The sequence below is a fragment of the Canis lupus genome, chromosome 10 (genome assembly GCF_048164855.1).
Source record: "Canis lupus baileyi chromosome 10, mCanLup2.hap1, whole genome shotgun sequence".
NCBI classification, from domain to species: Eukaryota; Metazoa; Chordata; class Mammalia; order Carnivora; family Canidae; genus Canis; species Canis lupus.
This window is the reverse complement of record NC_132847.1, coordinates 9,258,456-9,277,673: the sequence shown is the minus strand read 5'-3', so window position 1 is coordinate 9,277,673 and position 19,218 is coordinate 9,258,456. Positions and strand designations below refer to the sequence as shown.

The following is a 19,218-nucleotide window of genomic DNA, read 5'->3' as shown; positions in this document are numbered from 1 at the left end:
CTTCTAAGGAAAAAATTATTTTGTTAAATCTGTTCCCCTTCGATTTAAGCTTTTAAAAAAATTTATTTAAATTCAATTAATTAGGAGCACCTGGGTGGCTCAGTGGTTGAGCGTTTGCCTTTGGCTCAGGTCATTATTCTGGTGTCCTGGGGTGGAGACCCACATTGGGCTCCCTGCAGGGAGCCTACTTCTATCTCTGCCTATGTCTCTGCCTCTCTCTCTGTCTCTGATGAATAAATAAAATCTTTAAAAATAATGATAAATTCAATTAATTAACATATAATGTAGTATTGGTTTCAGAGGTAGATGCCAGTGATTCATCAGTGTTATATAACACCCAGTGCTCATCACATCATGTGCCCTCCTTAATGCTCATCACTCAGTTGCTCCATTTCCCACCCCCTCCCTGCCAGCGACTCTCAGTTTGTTTCCTATAATTAAGAATGTCTTATAGTTTGTTTCTCTCTCTGATTTCATCTTGTCTTCATTTTTCCTCTCTTCCCCTATTTTGTTTCTTAAATTCCACATATGAGTGAGATTCTATGAAATTGCATTTCTCTGATTGACTTATTTTGCTTAGCATAATATCCTCTATTTCCATCCACGTCGTTGCAAATGGCAAGATTTCTTTTTCTTTTCTTTTCTTTCTTTCTTTCTTTTTTTTTCTTTTTGATGGCTAAGTACTTAAAACCAACCAACCAACCAACCAACCAACCAACCAACAAACCAACCAAAAAAGCAGAAACAGATCCAAGAATACAGAGAACAAGCTGATGGTTGCCAGAAGGGAGGGAGGTGGGGGAATGGGCAAAATAGGGGAAGAGGAGTGGAAAGTACTTACAGGCTTCCAGTTACACAATGAATAAGTTATGGGACTGAAAGTCAGCATAGAGAATATAGGCAATAGTATTGGAATAGTGACATATGGTGACAGATGGGAGCTACGCTTGCAGTGAGCATAGTGTCATGGTATAGACTTATTAAATCACAATGTTTGACACCTGAAGTTAATGTAATATTGTGTGTCAACTACATTTCAAAAAATTATTGAGGTATAATTGATATACAACTACTACATCCATTTAAAGAAAACAGTTTGATGAGGGATGCCTGGGTGGCTCAGTGGTTTAGCACCTGCCTTCAGCCCAGGGCATGATCCTGGAGTCTCAGGATGGAGTCCCACATCAGGCTCCCCACATGGAGCCTGCTTTCCCTATGCCTGTGTCTCTGCCTCTCTCTCTCTCTCTGTGTGTCTCTCATGAATAAACAAATAAAATCTTTAAAAAATAATAAGTTTGATGAGAATTGACTTGTGTACAACCTCTATTTAACTTCCACTCCAATCAATACATAGAACATTCCTATCATCCCTAAAAGTTTCCTTGAGCCAGTTTGTATACAATCCTTCTTCTGCCCTTGGCTTCATGCAAGCACTGGTGAGGATTTTTTGTCATTATAGATTCATTTGAATTTTCTATAAATAGAATCATACTAAGCATCATGATTTTTAGATTCAAACATGTTGTTACATGTGTTCGTAGTTCATTCTTGTTTTTCTCCATTGTTGTTTTCTATTCTTCCATTAGTATGGGTATACCATGTTTTGTTTCTCTGTTGGTTTATTGATAGATATTCATGTTTTCCCTCCAGTTTTTGGATATTGTGAATAAAGCTACTGTGAACATTTAAATAAACATTTTTGTGTGGACATACATATTCATTTCTTTTGGGGAGGAGTAAAAACGTTAGCTCCGAAGGCAAGTATATATTTAACTTTTGAGAGAGGGAGAATGTGTGTGCATGTTTGTGAGTGGGAGGGGGGCGGACAGGGAGAGAGGGACAGAAGCAGACTCTCTGGTGGCAACTGTGTAGTGAGTCCAATGCAAGACTCAGTCCCCAGAGCCTGTGATCATGACCCCAGCTGAAACCAAGAGCCAAGGGCCAACACTCAACTCACTGAGTCAACCAGGTGCTCCTATCATTTTATATTTTTACCAAGTCATGATCCCAGAGTCCTGGGATCTAGTCCTGCATTGGGCTCCCTGCAGGGAGCCAGCCTACTTCTCCCTCTGTCTATGTCTCTGCCTCTCTCTCTGTCTCTCATGAATAAATAAGATCTTTTAAAAAAATTGTAAAGCTGGTACAGGAAGTTCCTTTATGTCTAGCACCCACTTCCTCTATTGTTAACACCTTACATTATTATGGTATATTTGTCACAATTCATAAGCCAGTATTAATACATTTTTAATGTATTAAATTTTATTTAGATTTCTTTTGTTTTTACCTGATGTCCTTCTTCTGTTCCAGGATCCCATCCAGGACCTTATACGTTTGTAACCATGTGTCTTTTGGCTCCTCTTAGCTGTGAGAGTTTCTCAGACCTTTTTTCGGTTTTTGGGTATTTTTTTTTTTGTTTTGTTTTGTTTTGTTTTTATCACCTTGATAGTTTTAAGAAATATTGGTCAGGTCTTTTGTAGTAAGTGCCTTGACTTGGAATTTGTTTGATTTTTTTTCAAATTAGATTGGAGTTAGGGTTTTGGGAAAGGAAGAACTCAGAGAACAATTGCCATTTTCACTATAGCGTCTCTCATCATGACTTATCACTGTTTCATGTTGACCTTGATCATCTCACTGAGGGAACATTTGTTAAATTTCACCACTGCAAAGTTACTCTCCCCTCAGTCCCTTTCCAAACTATTCTTTTTCAGGAAGTTACTATGCACAGATTATACTTAAGGAGTGGGGAGTTATGTTGACATAAATTATTACATATCTACATAAATTATTTGGGGTTCTTCTGCATGGGAGATTTGTCTCCTCTTCCCCATTTTATTTATTTACTGGCTATTTATTTATATCTACATGAACTCATAGATTTTTATTTATATGTTGGGTTATTTATTTTGTGGCTCACATTGTTCTAGTTTTGGCCACTTGGTACTCTTTCAGTTGGCTCCTGTGTCCCTTTTTTACATATTCATTGTGTATATTTAAAAATTATTTTTATCACTTCCTTATTTTCCGGCACTCTAAAACGCCGTGTAGGTTCATTTTGTATATTTTCAGTCATAGTCCTAGAATTTTCCATTTCTCCAGGGATCCCTGGTTCCTTTTATTACTGAATAGCATTAGAAAGCAAGAGTTGGGTGTAGGTGTGCTTAGTGCTATGGGGATATGTTGCTCCTGAGTCCTGTCAGCTGACAGAACGAGGAAATATGTGCGTTGTACTGTGCATATGCATATCTACACATTTTTCTCTGTGTCTGCCATCTGTACCCATCTTAAGCCAAACCTGAATTTATACTGATGTCTCCAATTCTGATCTATTACCTTATGTATCATTCACACCTCCACCTCTTCTTACCTGTAAACTCACATATTAAAATTTCTTTCCAAAGATTCCCTTTCTATAAACCTTAGTGGCTTTAATGATATACTTTTTTTAATTCTCAGAAACCTTAATTTCTTCTGGAAACTAAGTAGTAATTGTGAGCTATCTGTTGTACCAGCATTCTTTAGATGTGCAAATTTATGAATATATTTCATACTTTTTAGAGGATATGCCTTTTTTCTCTTTTTTAAACAATTTAAATTTAATTAATTAACATATGGTATATTATTAGTTTCAGAGGTAGAGTTCAGTGATTCATCAGTCTTATATAGTACCCAGTACCCATTATACTATGTGCCCTCTTTAATGTCCTTCACCCAGTTACCCCATCATCCCAGGATATGCCTTTTTCAATTTTCTTCTTTTTTAAACAAGATTTTATTTATTTATTTATGAGAGACGCAGAGAGAGAGGCAGAGACATAGGTAGAGGGAGAAGCTGACTCCCTGCGGGAGCCTGATGCAGGACCCATTCTGTGACCCCAGGATCACAACCTGAGCCAAAGGCAGATGCTCAACCACTGAGTCACCCAAGCGTCTTCTTTTTCAATTTTCTAACGTAGCAGTAACACAACCAAATATATTTTAGTTTCTCTAATAAGAAGCTAAATGTAGATAAACCTATGCTTGGTATTTAATATTTCAGTATTTTATCTTATTTGGAAATGATCTAGAAATTTAATTGTAAGCAGAAAGCATTAGAGGTCTCTGGAAAAAGATAAGACATAGCTTTCTTGACATAAGAAGAGTCATTTTAGGCTCCCTGCCATCTTGTGATCTGAGCCTGACCAACACTACTGGCCCAAAGCACCTTTCTTGCAGAACTTCCTGGAATAGGTAGAAATTGCATAAGAATAGACTTCAGCAGTCTGAAATAATTTTAAGGGAACAAAAGAATGCAAGAAGAAACAGCCAGTATTAGGCCAGGAGATAGCCTAATCATATCAGGAACAATAAATCAGTGGTAAAACTTCCAGAGCTGGTTCAGAGGTAAAGATCTCCCTGAAGCACATTCCTGAGCTATCTTTGCAGGATTTAAACTCCTTTGAGCACCTGATCTGGTCCACCAGATCCTGGACCAACTCAAGGCAGAGAATTGATGGTGTTGAGCTTTGTGGGCCCTCGTGACTTCAATCCAACTCCAGTTTTATGCTGAATTCCCCCCATTGCTCAAGCCCCTTCACGAATATGTATGCAACCTTACCTTAAAATTTTCCCAGTTGTGCTATTCTGGGAGACACTGCTACCTTGGAAAATAACCCTAATGTCCTCCTTCACTTATAAGATCGTTCCTTTCCCTATTCTTTGGTTTGGTTGTATGTTTTGGCTCAGAAAGGGGAACCCAGTTCTGGGGAACATAATGACTCTCCAGAGTTTAATTTAACTTAGCCAAACTCTAAGGTTTTAAGTTACCAAAAAGATTTGGGGGAAACTATTTAAGAACAAACAAGAAGACAACAAATATTACTGAAAACTTCATTTATAAGCTTTGATCTTGCTTTCATCTATTTAATTCACTTGTTCTTAACAATCATTTTTAGATTACCTATAAAAATTTTATTAAACATTAGACAAAATCAGCCATTATCCCAAGTTATTATTTTTTTGGTTGACAGATCTTTTAGGACTTTAAAGGAGCTTATTTTGCTAGTAAACTGAGGTGGAATAAAAGCTTTATATTTAATGCCGATAACTTTAAAGATACATCTCTTTTAATTAAACCATCAGCCTTAAACTAGCTTTCATAGTGAATATTTTCCTGCATCACTTGAATACACAATACACAATACACAAACTGTATTTGAATTAGTTTCTATTATATTTCTGATAATTTTTATGAATACTAATTTATATAATCTCTTGTTTAAACCAATCAACCAATTAAACAGAATTCTTTCACAATGAATTTTGACAGTACCATCCAGAGGTAAAAAAATTTCACACATCTGCTGTCACCAACTAGATGCCAACACCTGACCTTTAACTGCCCACCGGCTTGCACTCAATAACCTTTGTCCCACATTATTCCTTAAATTCTTCTTTCTGGCTCATCCCCCCCCCCCCCCCCCCCATTCATCCCTTAACTCAGGGCAAATGGAAAGCAAAATTGCCCCTCCAGCAATAGCGACTGTCCTGACAAGACCTCCAGCCAGATCAGGCCACCCAGACCAGTTTGAACTAAACCCCTGACCTTGCCTACAAAGGTAGACCTTGAAGTGACCTCTAGATTGACTTATGATTGCCTTTCGCTAATTATAATGAGATAAAGGAGGAGCACAAGCCTCATTTACATAATACACAGTATGTCCCACAGTACATTTCCTTAAGGTGCATGTGTGACTTAATGCTTGCCTCTGCATAGGATGACAAAGCTTCTCCATCTAAATATTCATCCTAACCCCAAATAAAAAGAACCCATCCACCTTTACTCCGAGAGGCTTTGGAAGTTATTCTCCGTGCTGCCTAAAGTTTTATTTGTGTGACAACTCAACCTGCGGTGCGGTTTCTGACTCACCAAGGAGCAAACTCATGGTGGTTTGGTTACACTACCACACATATATAGACACATATGAACGTACAGATGCAAACAGAGACCTTACAGCTTTTGTTTGACATTTAAAGCCAGGAAATAAAATAGGTACAAAATTCACTAGTTATAAAAGAAGTTGGCCCCAAATTACTTTCTCTTGTAGACAGAATAAGTTAACTTTACTTGTCTGGATATATAAAACTTTTTAAATTTAATATGTGTGGAGAAGATTTTTAAGATTAGTATTTGCCTCTGGAATTAATCTTGAGGAGGCTGTGCTAGAGTTTGGGCACAAGAGCCCTTTTAGTAGTTTTTATTTTAAAAAGGCCTTTTTTCCTTTTGCCCCCTACTGTTTCAGACAGTTGGGGGCTATGTTTATATTTCAAAGATATGACAAGATTTATAACTTAAAGAGACAGGGAAAGAAGGGTGAGTTCCTCCAAGAAGGACTTTGCTTTCCTAAGGCAAATAATTTAACAGTCTTTGAGATAACAGATGTTTTGCAATTGGAAAAAGGAATGGGTTAATTGTGAATTGCTTTTTGAACTGACTTTTGCTTTGCAAAAGGTTTGTAAGATAAGGACAGTTACTCTCAATTCCTCAAAAAATTAGATTGTAATTTAAATAACATAAGTTGATCCACCGATCCAAGTACATTGTCTTCAATTTGCTTCTTTTCCTCTGGATATAAAGTTGTAATTTTAAGTATTTCTGGCAGTACTGAGTAACTCTCCTTTGGTGCAAGAGGAGTCTCCAAAGAGGGTGCAAAGGATCCTAACTTCCCAAGATTCAGGGTCACTTGCAAAGAAAGCCAGAAGGAACTGATAACCTGTATGTCCTAAGCAGACAAAAAGCCAAGCCCTTTTATGTAAAATAAGACAATCACTATCCCTGGAAAGAAAAAGATCAATCAATAACCAATTGGTCTGGATTTGGATGGGAAGAGACAATTTGAAATTTTATATTCCTCTTTAGATTGGACACTATAGACAGAAATTCAGAGGAACAGATTCTGGTAAGAATTTTCACCTTTCACTGCCTTCTGCCAGTTTTTCCAGGATCCTCTCTTTAGGCTCTGCTTTTGTCTCTTTCTCTCTGTCTGTGTCTCTCATGAATAAATAAATTAAATCTTAAAAAAAAAGTTCACTTCAGACCCCAATGCTGCCCCCAAATTTGTTCAATAACAAGTAAATTCAAACATATAATTGTCTTTATTAATTAATTCATGAATCATGCAGCACCTTTCCTGCAGGTAGAAGGGAACTCCAAAGGGCTGCAAAGAAGGAAAGGTTCTTAAAGGCAGGACAAAGAAATCATAAACATAAAAAAAGGGTTATTTCAGGGGAAGTCATCTTCATTTGGGGAACTTTTATGTGAATTGGGGGATAGAGAAGGTCCATGTGACAGATTACTTACTTCGTTGGTTCTGATCAGAAAATTCCTGACTGGCCAGGGAAGACTACATTTCTGGGGAAGGCTATAACAGTCCCCTAATACTGTTAGGTATTAAGTAAGCCCCAAATTGGTGACTTGGCCTAAGTGACACCATTTTGGGCCTGTGGTTTTCTTTTTAACACTATGGAAGATGGGGCTGGGGAGATTCGAATCATATCAGAGACTCAACTTGCCATTACTGGCTCAGAAGTTCAGAACATGGCACTTGGGCATATGGATTGTGTTGAGTGAAAGGCACTTGAAAGACAGCAAATACAAGAAAAACACTCATCTTCCTTCTTTTTCTTAAAAGGAGATGAGATTCCTATATGAAAGATGTTCTCTTTATGCCAGAAGGCAAACACATTCTGATCTTCAAGGATAGGAAGTTTAGATCAAGAGAATTCTATACAAGTCATCCTTGTTAAAATAATTCTGATCTTGCTTCAGCCTGCCCACATAGTTGAGTCACTTTCCCACAGTTGTCTCCCTTTGTTCAACCTAAAGTAAAAGCAAGTTGGTTTCAGCAACTTCTTTGAGTCTTGATCCCTTATGAAGGCTCCTAGGGCATGAAAATCTTTTAAATAAATTTTTTATGTGGGGCTCCTGGGTAGCCCAGTTGGTTAAGTGTATGCCTTTGGCTCAGGTCATGATCCCAGAGTCCTGAGATTGAGCCTTTTGTAAGGTTCCCTGCTCAGTGGGGAGTCTACTTCTCCTTCTTCCTCTGCCCCTCCCTGTGCCCAGGCTCTCTGGGAGAATGGATTTATAGAGAAGCAAGGATAGAGCAAGAGACCACTATGTGTCTATGGCAATAATCTGTGCAAGAGATGATGGGGGCTTGAACCAGGGCAAAAGTAGAAGAGATAAATGGATTGGATTTTGGATGCTTTGAAGTGTACTACCAGTTATCTGATTAGGGGGGTTAAAGGGAAAGCCAAATATAAGTAGACTGTCAGGACTGATATGCCCTCACATACCTCACAATTGGGAGGAACTTTAAATGGCTTAAGAGAAAATTTCATGTCTTGAAACTAGAGAAAAGTGTCTAAAGGTTGCCACATGAGAATTTAGTTTTGGCAGTTAAAGAATGGGTTCTCTATCCTAAATCTGCAGCCAATATTTCTTTATTTTCCAATTCACCTGTCTTTCTACAGTCTCTGGGTTTTCATTATTTCCCAATTTCAGCTGGCCTATGTCTCAGTTCTTTCTCCCATTCTACATTCATCACCAGGTGGGATACTAAAAAAAAAAAAAAAAAAAAAAAAAGAGAGAGACAGTTACTGTTGCCAGGGAAAAGAATGAAGAATAGTTAAAAACAATAGCCCTGTATTCTATTCATCAGCTTGGTTTTAAGAGGACTGAAGACCTCTACATACTGAAATAAGCACGTTATTTTAAGAAACAGAATATTGCTCTATTACTCTTAGTAGTGAAGACACTTTGTTTTATATTTAATCCTTCCTGGGTCTGGAATCAAATAATTATGATTTCAAGACTTAGATAAATGATGAAAGTCAAGTTACATTTTTTTAAAATGCTGAACACTGGTACAAATAACATACTATATTAATAAGTGAAAAGCATCAGCGCCCATTCTCAGCAAGTACTATCTCTTCTTTCATTCTAAGGTGGAGTTCATTTTGGCTCAAAACACTGCAGGTTAGATTGCTGTTATCCAGGAGCTGTAAATACTTGTGTAACGTAATTATCTTTCTTTTCTTTCTTTTCTTTTCTTTCTTTTTCTTTTTTCTTTTCTTTTCTTTTCTTTCTTTCTCTTTCTTTCTTCTTTCTTTCTTTCTTTCTTTCTTTCTTTCTTTCTTTCTTTCTTTCTTTCTTTCTTTCTTTCCTCTCTCTCTTTTCTCTCTCTCTTTCTTTCTTTCTCTGTTTGGATGGCTTTTTTTTCCTTACCCACAAAAAAAGCCCTCTGCTTCCTGATCTTACAGGCTTCACATAACTTAAAAACCTCATTCAACAAACATTTGGTGTCCAGTGTAAGACAGCATGCTTGATGCCAGCCAAGGGAGGACTACCAAGGCGTACAAGAGACAGGATGCAGCTCCCTCTCTTTCTACTTAAGAATCTGTGTGAAATGCACCAGCCGAGCATCCACTTGGCAGTTGGCACTGCCTGTCCTGCGTTGGCCCTTGGACATCAAGTACCTCGCTGCTGCAACTGCGGCATGCGCTCAACCGGTTTAATTCTCAAAGTCCTATCCTAAGGTGGAAAATGCAGAATTCCATTTAATTTTCACTTGTAAAGGGGAGACGCTAAGGAAGGCACATTGGAGTTTGCCGCCTGAGGTGCCTGCTGAAGGGTTTCCGTCCTCCGGGGCCCGAAAGGCTGACCTACTCCAGCACCTGCTCCCCGGGGCAACCCACACTGGCCTCCCCGCTCGAGGTCTACCCGCCCGCTGAGCACCGACCAATAGGCGCGCCCCGATTCCGCGGCGGGGCGGGGCCTCGAGCCTGGGCTTCGGGGACCCGCCCCCCGTACGTGGCCTGCGTGCGTGACGCCGGGCGGCGCGAGGCGGTTTCCGCAGCGTGTGGCGCCCCCCGGCGGCAGCGAGGACTCCGCGTGACGGCGGCACGGGCGCGCCTGCGATGGAGCCGCAGACACCGGCGGGAACAGCCGGGGACCCCGTCGCTCGGCCGCCTGAGGACGAGGGGCGGCGGGAGGGCCGCACAGCGCCGGCGGAGGCTTCCCTGGGCGCCGCGACGGACGGCGCCTGTGCCGACGCGCTGTGGGAGCTGCCGGTGGAGCCCGCCCAGCGGAGGCCCCAGTGCAGCCGCTGCAGGTGACCGCGGGGCGGGGCGGGGCGGGGCGGGGCCGGGTGGGGGGCGGGGACCTGGCCCGGCGGCGGCCTCGGGAGGAGGCTGCAGCGCCCGCGTCCGGGGAGGCGGCGGCTCCGGCTCCGGCTCCGCCCCGCCCCGCCCCGCCCCGGGGAGCGCCGCCTCCGGGGCCGCCGCCGGTGACCTTGGGGTCGCTCTGGAAAATTGCGGGGACAGCCCTTTAGTAAGAAGCCGTTTATCCAGGTTCAGGAGTAGTTAGCCTCACTTCCTGCAAGACACTGAGCCTGTCGTGGGATGAGCCCACTCGAGTTCGCGGTCAAGAAAGTTTAGGAGTCAGAAAAGTAAGGGGTAATGACCATCTTTAAAGTAGCTAACACTGCTCGAGTGACATAGTCCTCTCACAGTAAAAAAAGGTAAAAAATAATTAGAAATCAGGGGCGCCTGGGGGCTCAGCCGGTGAAGCCCCTGCCTTCGGCTCAGGTCAGGATCTCAGGGTCCTGGGATCGAGTCCTGCATCCGGCTCCCCTCCGGGAGCCTGTTTCTCCCTCTACCTCTCCCCCTGCTTGTGCGCGCGCTCTCTCTCTCTCTCTCTCTCTCTGATTGATAGATAAGTGAATAAATAAGTAGTCTTTAAAAAAAAATTAGGGACGCCTGGGTAGCTCAGTAGTTGAGCTTCTGCCTTCGTCTCAGGTACCGGGCCACCTGCTCAGCCAGGAACCGGCTTGTCCTTCTGCCACTCTCCCTGTTTGTGCTCTTTCTCTCTGTCAAATGAATACATAAAATCTTAAAAAAAAAAAAAAAATTAGAGAACAGCGACAGTCAAAATGACTTTTGAAATCTGAGTTCACTTGGAAGTATTTATTGAGCATCTGTATCGTTCCAGGCATCTGTATTGTGCTAGGTCGTGAGAATGCGGGCATCAATAAAACACACCGCCTCTGCCCTCGTTGGGACGCTTACAGTCTGATGAAGACACAGTGTATTAAGCAGGCAACAGCAGCTAACATTGAAGGCTCACAGTATGCCCAGTTGTTACAGTACCTTTCAGGATTGGTCATTGTGCTGCTGCTCTTCAGGGTGCTAGTGTATTTCAGGGTGGTGAGGATTGCTTCCCCTTGCCTGTTTACAGCTCATGCTGTTTAGATATACAGTTCTCTCTACCCTGTGGTTGTTCAGGATCATTTTGTTTGATTGCTGAAGGTCTTCATCTATCACCTATCTCTCTTCAGGCTGCAATTTAAACCCTTAGGTGGTGTTTCTGCTTCCTCACCTGGGAATAGCTCTGCGGTGTGTCATCATGCCCTACACTGCCCTGACATGGCTCTTCTCAAAGTCAACCCCCTGAGATGAAATCCAGTGGATCCTTTTCTGTTCACTTTAAAAAAAATATTCTATTTATTTATTCATGAGAGACAAGAGAAAGGCAGAGACATAGGCAGAGGGAGAAGCAGGCCCCCCTCAGGAAGCCTGATGTGGGACTTGGTCCCAGGACCCTGGGATCACAACCTGAGCCAAAGGCAGATGCTCAACCACTCAGCCACCCAGGTGCCCCTGTTTACTTTTTACTAGACCTGTTGGCAGCAGTCTGCAATTAGATACTGACTTCTTGAAACGTCGTGTGTCTCTGGCTTCCCTGTGTTTTGTTTTATTTTATTTTATTTTATTTTATTTTATTTTATTTTATTTTATTTTATTTTATTTTATTTTTTTATTTTATTTTATTTTATTTTACTTTATTTTATTTATTTTTATTTTTTATTTTTTTAAAAAGACTTATTTATTTATTCATGACAGACATAGAGAAAGAGAGAGAGGCAGAGACGCAGGCAGAGGGAGAAGCAGGCTCCATGCCGGGAGCCTGACGTGGGACTCGATCCCGGGACTCCAGGATCGCGCCCTGGGCCAAAGGCAGGTGCCAAACTGCTGCGCCACCCAGGGATTCCCCTTCCCTGTGGTTTATCTGACTTGTCTGTCCTAGTCTTCTTTGCTTGTTTCACTCAAACTCTAAATGCTGGGCTTCCTCAGCTCCTGATTCTGGATTCTCTTCTCTTCTCACCCCCCTCATTTTTCACAGGTGATCTTCCCAGTTTTCATGGGTAAATTATCACCTCTACCCCAGTACTTCTAGCCCAGTCATTTGCCCTGAGCCCCAGACCTATGCATTCATTTAACCAGTGTTTATTGAAGGCTTTGGTGATTCTTGGTTATACAGTGGAATTTGTGCCCTTATGGGATGTTCAGTCTGTTACTGGATACAGATATAAACCAGCAACCAACTGTGTAGTTACAGAATGAAAAACAAAAACAACAAACTAACTAGCAATGAAGCAAAGGAATGGGATTCTGTGACAGAAATAGGAAGCTGTCAGGAAATATTTCTGAGGAGATAATTGAAATATATATACTGAGAGTTGAAAGATGAGAAGGATCCAGTCAGGAGAAACGCATTCTGAGAAGGAGAGAAGGACAGACTGGTTTAATGTCTTTACTTGACTACTTGGAGTATCTGACCTTGGACATTTTGACCTTTTCCCAGGATTGGTTTGTAAGAGCTCAGAGGAAGAGATCTTGAGTGTAAGGATCTTTTTATATTGTATTATTGAGAGTAGACACTCAATACAGATAGACTTTGGAGGAGAATGAATAATATGTGTTTAGTAGGAACTGTGTATAATTTTTTCTTAAAAGATTTTATTTTATTTTTTTTTTTAATTTTTTAATTTATTTATGATAGTCACAGAGAGAGAGAGAGAGAGAGAGAGAGAGAGGCAGAGACACAGGCAGAGGGAGAAGCAGGCTCCATGCACCGGGAGCCCGACATGGGATTCGATCCCGGGTCTCCAGGATCGCGCCCTGGGCCAAAGGCAGGCGCCAAACCGCTGCGCCACCCAGGGATCCCCTTAAAAGATTTTATTTATTTATTCATGAGGGACACAGAGAGAGGCAGAGACATAGGCAGAGGGAGAAGCAGGCTCCCTGCAGGAAGCCTGATGTGGGACTCATCCCAGATCCCGGGATCACAATCTGAGCCAAAGGTAGATGCTCAACCACTGACCCATCCAGATGCCCGGGACTGCATAGTTGAACAGAAAGGGTATGTGAATACAGTTTATTTAAACAAGTTCCCTAAAAGTGTTAGGAGAACCACTTAACAATGATGCAAAGGTATCTCAATAGGATGCTGATAGAAAAGTATTTCAAGTATAAATGCAAGGCTAAATTATCATGCCAGCTTTATCATGTAGTTTTTAGTCTATTCAGAATTGCTCATTATAAATGCTGTATATAGTTTTTTATAAAGAAGATTAGTCTCCTACATTTAGCGAAGATTTATAGTTTTTCTAATCCACTGCCCTACCCCCTAATAGACTTTATTTTTTAAAGAAGTCTTAGATTCACAGCAAAATTTCATGGAAGGAGCAGAGAATCTCCTATACATCCTCTGCCCCCACCTCTAGGTAACTTCGCCCATTATCAGCATCCCCTGCCAGGGGGGTACATTTGCTAAATTGGATGAATGTCATTGTAACTCAATGTCTGTAGTTTTACATTAGGGTTTACCCCTGGTGTTGTATATATTTTGATTTTGGACAACTTTATAATAACACTTTATAATATCCACTATTATGGTATAATACAGAGTATTTTTATTGCCCTAAAAGTTCTTTTTGCCTTTTCATTCCTCCTTAAAGCGTAAGGCTTTAACCTAATCTGCCTTTTTTTTTGTTTTTTTTTTAAGATTTTATTTATTTATTCATGAGAGACACAGAGAGAGAGGCAGAGACACAGGCAGAGGGAGAAGCAGGCTTCATACAGGGATCCCCATGTGGAACTGGATCCTGGGATCACACCCTAGGCCAAAGGCAGGCACTAAACCGCTGAGCCACCCAGGGATCCCCCCAATCTGTTTTTTAAAAAATAAAAATGATGTGGATATTAGCTTGTTTTCAGTTACATTTAGTTAATATTTTAGGATTATGATTCATTCCAACAATTCTGCATTTTGCTTTTTCTGGTGAAATTTTACACCTTTTAAAAACTCTTCTCTGCCTTGGCATAGTATGTATTTTGCTTGTTTTAATTGGTTAGATTACAGTTCTAGAAATCAGAGAATACTTAGGTGTTGTTAGTGAAATATGACTAATTGATGGCTCTTTATATTTTATTTCATTAAGCTCTTGGAATTTTACTGCCCTGGGTGAACTTACCTACATTTATGCTTATAATAGTTTTTAAAACTAAAATGCATTTTTAAAAAAAGATTTTATTTATTTATTAATGAGAGAGAGAGAGAGAGAAGCAGAGACACAGGCAGAGGGAGAAGCAGGCCCCCTGCAAGGAGCCTGACATGGGACTCGATCCCGGGGACTCCGGGATCAGGTCTTGGGCCTAAGGCAGGTGCTTAAACTGCTGAGCCACCCAGGGAGCCCCTGAAATGCATTCTTATATTTGGGTGACCAGCAAATATCAATTATTTGGCCATTTACTTAAAACAGTATTCCTTTCTCTAAACATGTAACTGTCATAGCCTAGGGAGTTCCAAAAATTGGTTTTATTCAGCCAGTCCAAACAGTTTAACTTTAGAGCAGAAGCTTGCTAGTTGGAAGTATAAGATCTCTTCAACATGAACAGGATATTTAAAAAAAATCCCAAACTGGTTTGTTATTGCTAGATACATATTTTATTAGAAGTGTGTTCCTGTTGAGTAAACAGAATGTACAGGTGTACAGAGTATAGAAAAGAGTGTGTTTAGAGAGCTTGTTGGAAAGGAAGGAGAGGAGATAGCTATAGAGGTTAGTGGTGGTTGCATTGGGAAGGGCCAGGTAATCTGTGTTAGGGAGGTTAAGAAGAATTCAGCCAAATGTATTAGAATCCACCAAACTAAGCCCTGGAGTATTTTTAATATTTGAATGGTTGTCACAAGTGTGATTTCATCAGGTGACTTTTAGCTATAATAATTTCTATTTTATTAAAAAACACAGACTGATTTGTGATATAGTGATAAAAGTCTTGACTGAGAAGAGTTCGAGCCTCATTCTAGTAAAGAAATGAGACATCTTAATTATACTTTTATATCTTCTATAATTACTGCCATGAGCCTGAGGATAAGAGTTAGAAATCACTGACAAATCATTGATCCTTAGAATAATGGAATAATGTCAGACCACCCAGTATTTTTTAATTGAGGAAGGGAAACAGCAAGGGCTTGCACACCTACGAGGCCTAGGTATTTTATATGCAAGATTTTATTTTTCATGACAACAATTTTAGTGTTGGTTTTGTTGTTAGCTTTTATTTTTTATTTAAAAAATTTTTAAGAAGTTTTTTTGTTTAATCTCTATACCTCATGTGGGATTTGAAATCTCTATACCTCATGTGGGATTTGAACTCATGACCCAGAGATTAAGAGTCACACATTCCTCTGACTGAGCCAGCCAGGTGCCCCTATGGTTAAGTATGAAATTATGGAGTAGGTGCAACACCCAAAAAAAAAAAAAACAAAAAAAAACCAAAACCCAAATAAACAGATTAAAATGGGCAGAAGACCTAAATAGATATTTTTCCACAGAAGACATATGAATGGCCAACACACACATGAAAAGATGATCAAACCACTCATCAGGGAAATGCAAATCAAAAACCACAATGAAAGATACCACTTTATACCTTTCAGAAGGGGTAAAATTAAATTAAAAAGTTGCAAAATAGCAAGTATCAGTAAGGATGTGGAGAAAAGGAAACCCTGGTGCACTGCTGGTGGGAATGTAAATTTGTGCAGAAACTGGAAAACATGATGGGGGTTCCTCAAAAAATTAAAAACATAAATACCATCTGATCCAGTAATTCTATAACTGGATTCTTATGCAAAGGAAGTGAAAACCCTAATTTGAAAATATATATGCACCTCGTATCTGTTGCAGCATTATCTACAGTAGCCAAGTATGGAAACAACAAAAGGGTCTGTCAATTGAGAAAGGGATAAAGGATATATGGTGTGTGTACACATACATATGGTATGTATAGTGGAATAGAGAATCTTATATAGATTATATCTTATACAGATATAAGATATAGATAATCTTATATCTTATAAATGGAATCTTATACGATATGTATATGTTTATATGTATTTGAAATAGAATATTACATGACCAAAAGAGACTGAAATCCTGCCATTTGCAACTACATGCATGGACATAGAGGATATAATGGCATGTGAAATAAATTAGACAGAAAGACAAATACCATATGTTTTCAGTACATGAAATCTAAAAAAACAAAACAAGTGGACAAAGAGATAAACAAAAAAACCCAGACTCTTAAATGCAGAGAACAAAATGGTGGTTGCCAGAGGGGAGGTTAAAGGGGGATGGGTGAAATAGGTGAAGGGGATTAAGAGGTACAGGCTTCCAGCTATAAAATAAATAAGTCATAGGGTTAAAAAGTACAGCATAGAAAATATAGTCAATAATATAATAATGTTGCATGGCGACAGATGGTGATTACACTTAATGAGCACTGAGTAATGTATAGAATTGTTGGATCATTATGTTGTACACCTGAAACTAGTAAAACATTGTATTTTAATCATACTTGAGTAAAACAAAAAAATTAATGATGAGGAGGTAGAGGTAACAAGTAAGTAGCAGAGTTGGGTCTCCAGCTCCAGTCTGCCTGGCTCCTGGGCTCAGCAAGCACTTAACCTAGCTCCATGTTTGCTGCAAAAGTCTTATGATTTTGTTGGCAGAGTAGATAGATGTAGTCACTATCACTAGTTAAAGTGGAGCCACCAAGTCTGCAAGAGTAGCTCTGATTTTCATACTATGTATATATGTATGTATTTTTATTTTTTAAAAATATTTTATTTATTCATGGGGGGGTGGGGTGGGGCAGAGACACAAGCAGAGGGAGAAACAGTCTCCCTGCAAGAAGCCTGACGTGGGACTCAATCCCAGGTCTCCAGGATCACATCTTGGACTGAAGGCGGCGCTAAACCGCTGAGCCACCCGGGCTGCCCATATGTATTTTTAAAGTAGGCTCCACCCTGGGGCTTGAACTCACAACCCTCATGCTGTACTGAGCCAGCCAGGCACCCTGATTTTCATATTTTTAAAACTTAAGTATGTTTACTTAAAGCTTAGTAACAAGATACCCCAGCTTTAGTGTTCTCTAGCTCCTTTTCTAAAAAAAAATTGAGGTGTAATTTGCACATAACATTATCTAAGTTTCAACTATGCATTGTGTGGATTTGATGCATTTTTATGATACAGTATGATTAGCACTGGTAGTGTTAGCTTTGGTCACATAATTATCCTTTTTTTTTTTTTCTTTTCTGGTGAGAAGATTTAAGATCTAGTCTCAGAAAATTTGAAGTATAGATGGTCCCTGCCTCACAATGGTTCATTTTAGGATTTTTTGACTTTATGGTGGTGTGGGTGCAGGAGCAATATGCATTCAATAGAAACAGTACTTTTGATTTTTGAAGTTTTGCATTCTCCTGGTCTAGTGACATGTAGTATGATACTTTCTCATGATGCTGGGTGGCAGCAGGGAACTACGTAGCCTGGAGAACAACAACCAATGCACTTAAAACCATTCTTTGCCCAGCCAGTCATTCGGTCTTTCACTTTCAGTACAATAATCCATAAGCTACATGAGATATTTAGCATTAGTAAAAATAGTCTTTGTTAGATGATTTTGCCCAACAGTAGATAAGTGTCCTGAGCATGTTTGAGCAACGTTGGCTAGGCTAAGCTATGACGTTTGGTAGGATAGGTGTATTAAATGTGTTGTGACTCAGGATATTTTCAACTTGATGCATTTATGAGGATGTGACCCTGTCATAAGTCGAGGGAGGTCTATATATCATACATTACTGTGACTATAATCACTATTACTGTGTATTTGATTTTTAGATTTTTAGAACTTACTCATCTTCTAGTTCCTGGTTCATACCTTTTAGCAACATATAGCTCCTTGATTCCACATCTTAATCTTTCCTTATTCTTTAGGTTTGCATATTCTGGAGAAAAAGGTGGTGGGGATAAAATCATGAAAGAGGGACAGAGGGGAAACTGCAGATGTTTAAGAAGAATGCAAGAGCCACACACATTGGCAGCCAGCAGATGTTTTGTTTTGAACTGGTGTTTTACATTTTTAAATTAGTTCTAACAGTTGAAAAACAAGACGTTTTATATATATAAAAAAATCCAGATTTCTGGCTTCTGTGAGAATAGGAAGATCTAGCAGCTCAGGGACCACCTTTTGGAGCAGTAATTGATTGAGCTGAGCATTGGTTATGACGTTGGGTCCGGTGTGATCTGTCCAGGGCACTGAAGCTCCTAGCTATTCCTGCTTGATTCATTCTTATTAACTACCTGCCCTTTGTAGGCATTTGCTTTTTGATTCTAGGTCTCATTTACCATTATGGCTGGTCTGCTTAAGCAGCAAAGTAAATCAGCCTACGAGTTTGGTAGGTACAAGTGAAAAATGATGATTCCCAAGGCAATTAGTTTAGGATATATTAAGAGTGTTGAACTGATATCAGCAATTAGGTTTAGAAAACAAACTATTTTGGTAATTTAAAGTCACCTAATTCTTGATGATAATTTTTAGATTAAAATTAGATAATTTAAAAATTTAATTCTTTGTTCATATCAAAAAAAAGTATCGTATTCCTAAGAGAAAAGTATTAAGTTAATATGTTCTTTCCTATTGGTTTAGAAAATATATTTATTCTTTGAAGTTGTTAATTTGTAATATATGTGGAAAGCTAACTGATTTACAGATTACTGTGCAAGCTAATCTTAATGTTCAAAGTTGAGCAAAGATGATATATGTCAAGAGGGATTTTTTTTCTTAATTAAGTCTCCAAAGAGGAGTGACCAATTTTAAAAACCACATTAGAGCTTTCTAAATGTTTGATTTATTTTCCCTAAGAAAAATAAGAATTATATCATTACCCTCCAATGGATAGAAGTTTTCTTCAAAGAACATCAAAGCACATTAATTTTTAAAGTACATTTGCCCAAAATTAATAATTCATTGTTATGTTCGTACTTATATAGTGAGAGA

At 39.5% G+C, this 19,218-nt stretch overlaps 1 protein-coding gene across 4 annotated transcripts in view; it reads left to right on the top strand.

Moving 5' to 3' along the window:
- The first annotated feature begins 9,878 nt into the window (after positions 1-9,878).
- Positions 9,879-19,218, top strand: part of DTWD2 (DTW domain containing 2) — a 114,451-nt gene continuing 105,111 nt past the window's right edge. Inside the window, exon 1 of one of the 4 annotated variants that reach the window (XM_072840626.1) lies at positions 9,879-10,148. In XM_072840626.1, coding sequence (XP_072696727.1) covers positions 9,955-10,148 — 194 coding nt within the window. In that variant the 5' untranslated portion in view covers positions 9,879-9,954. Of the gene's footprint in view, positions 10,149-13,086; positions 13,238-19,218 lie in introns of those variants that run through there. The other 3 variants (XM_072840625.1, XR_012037740.1, XM_072840623.1) reach the window with 3 other exon arrangements.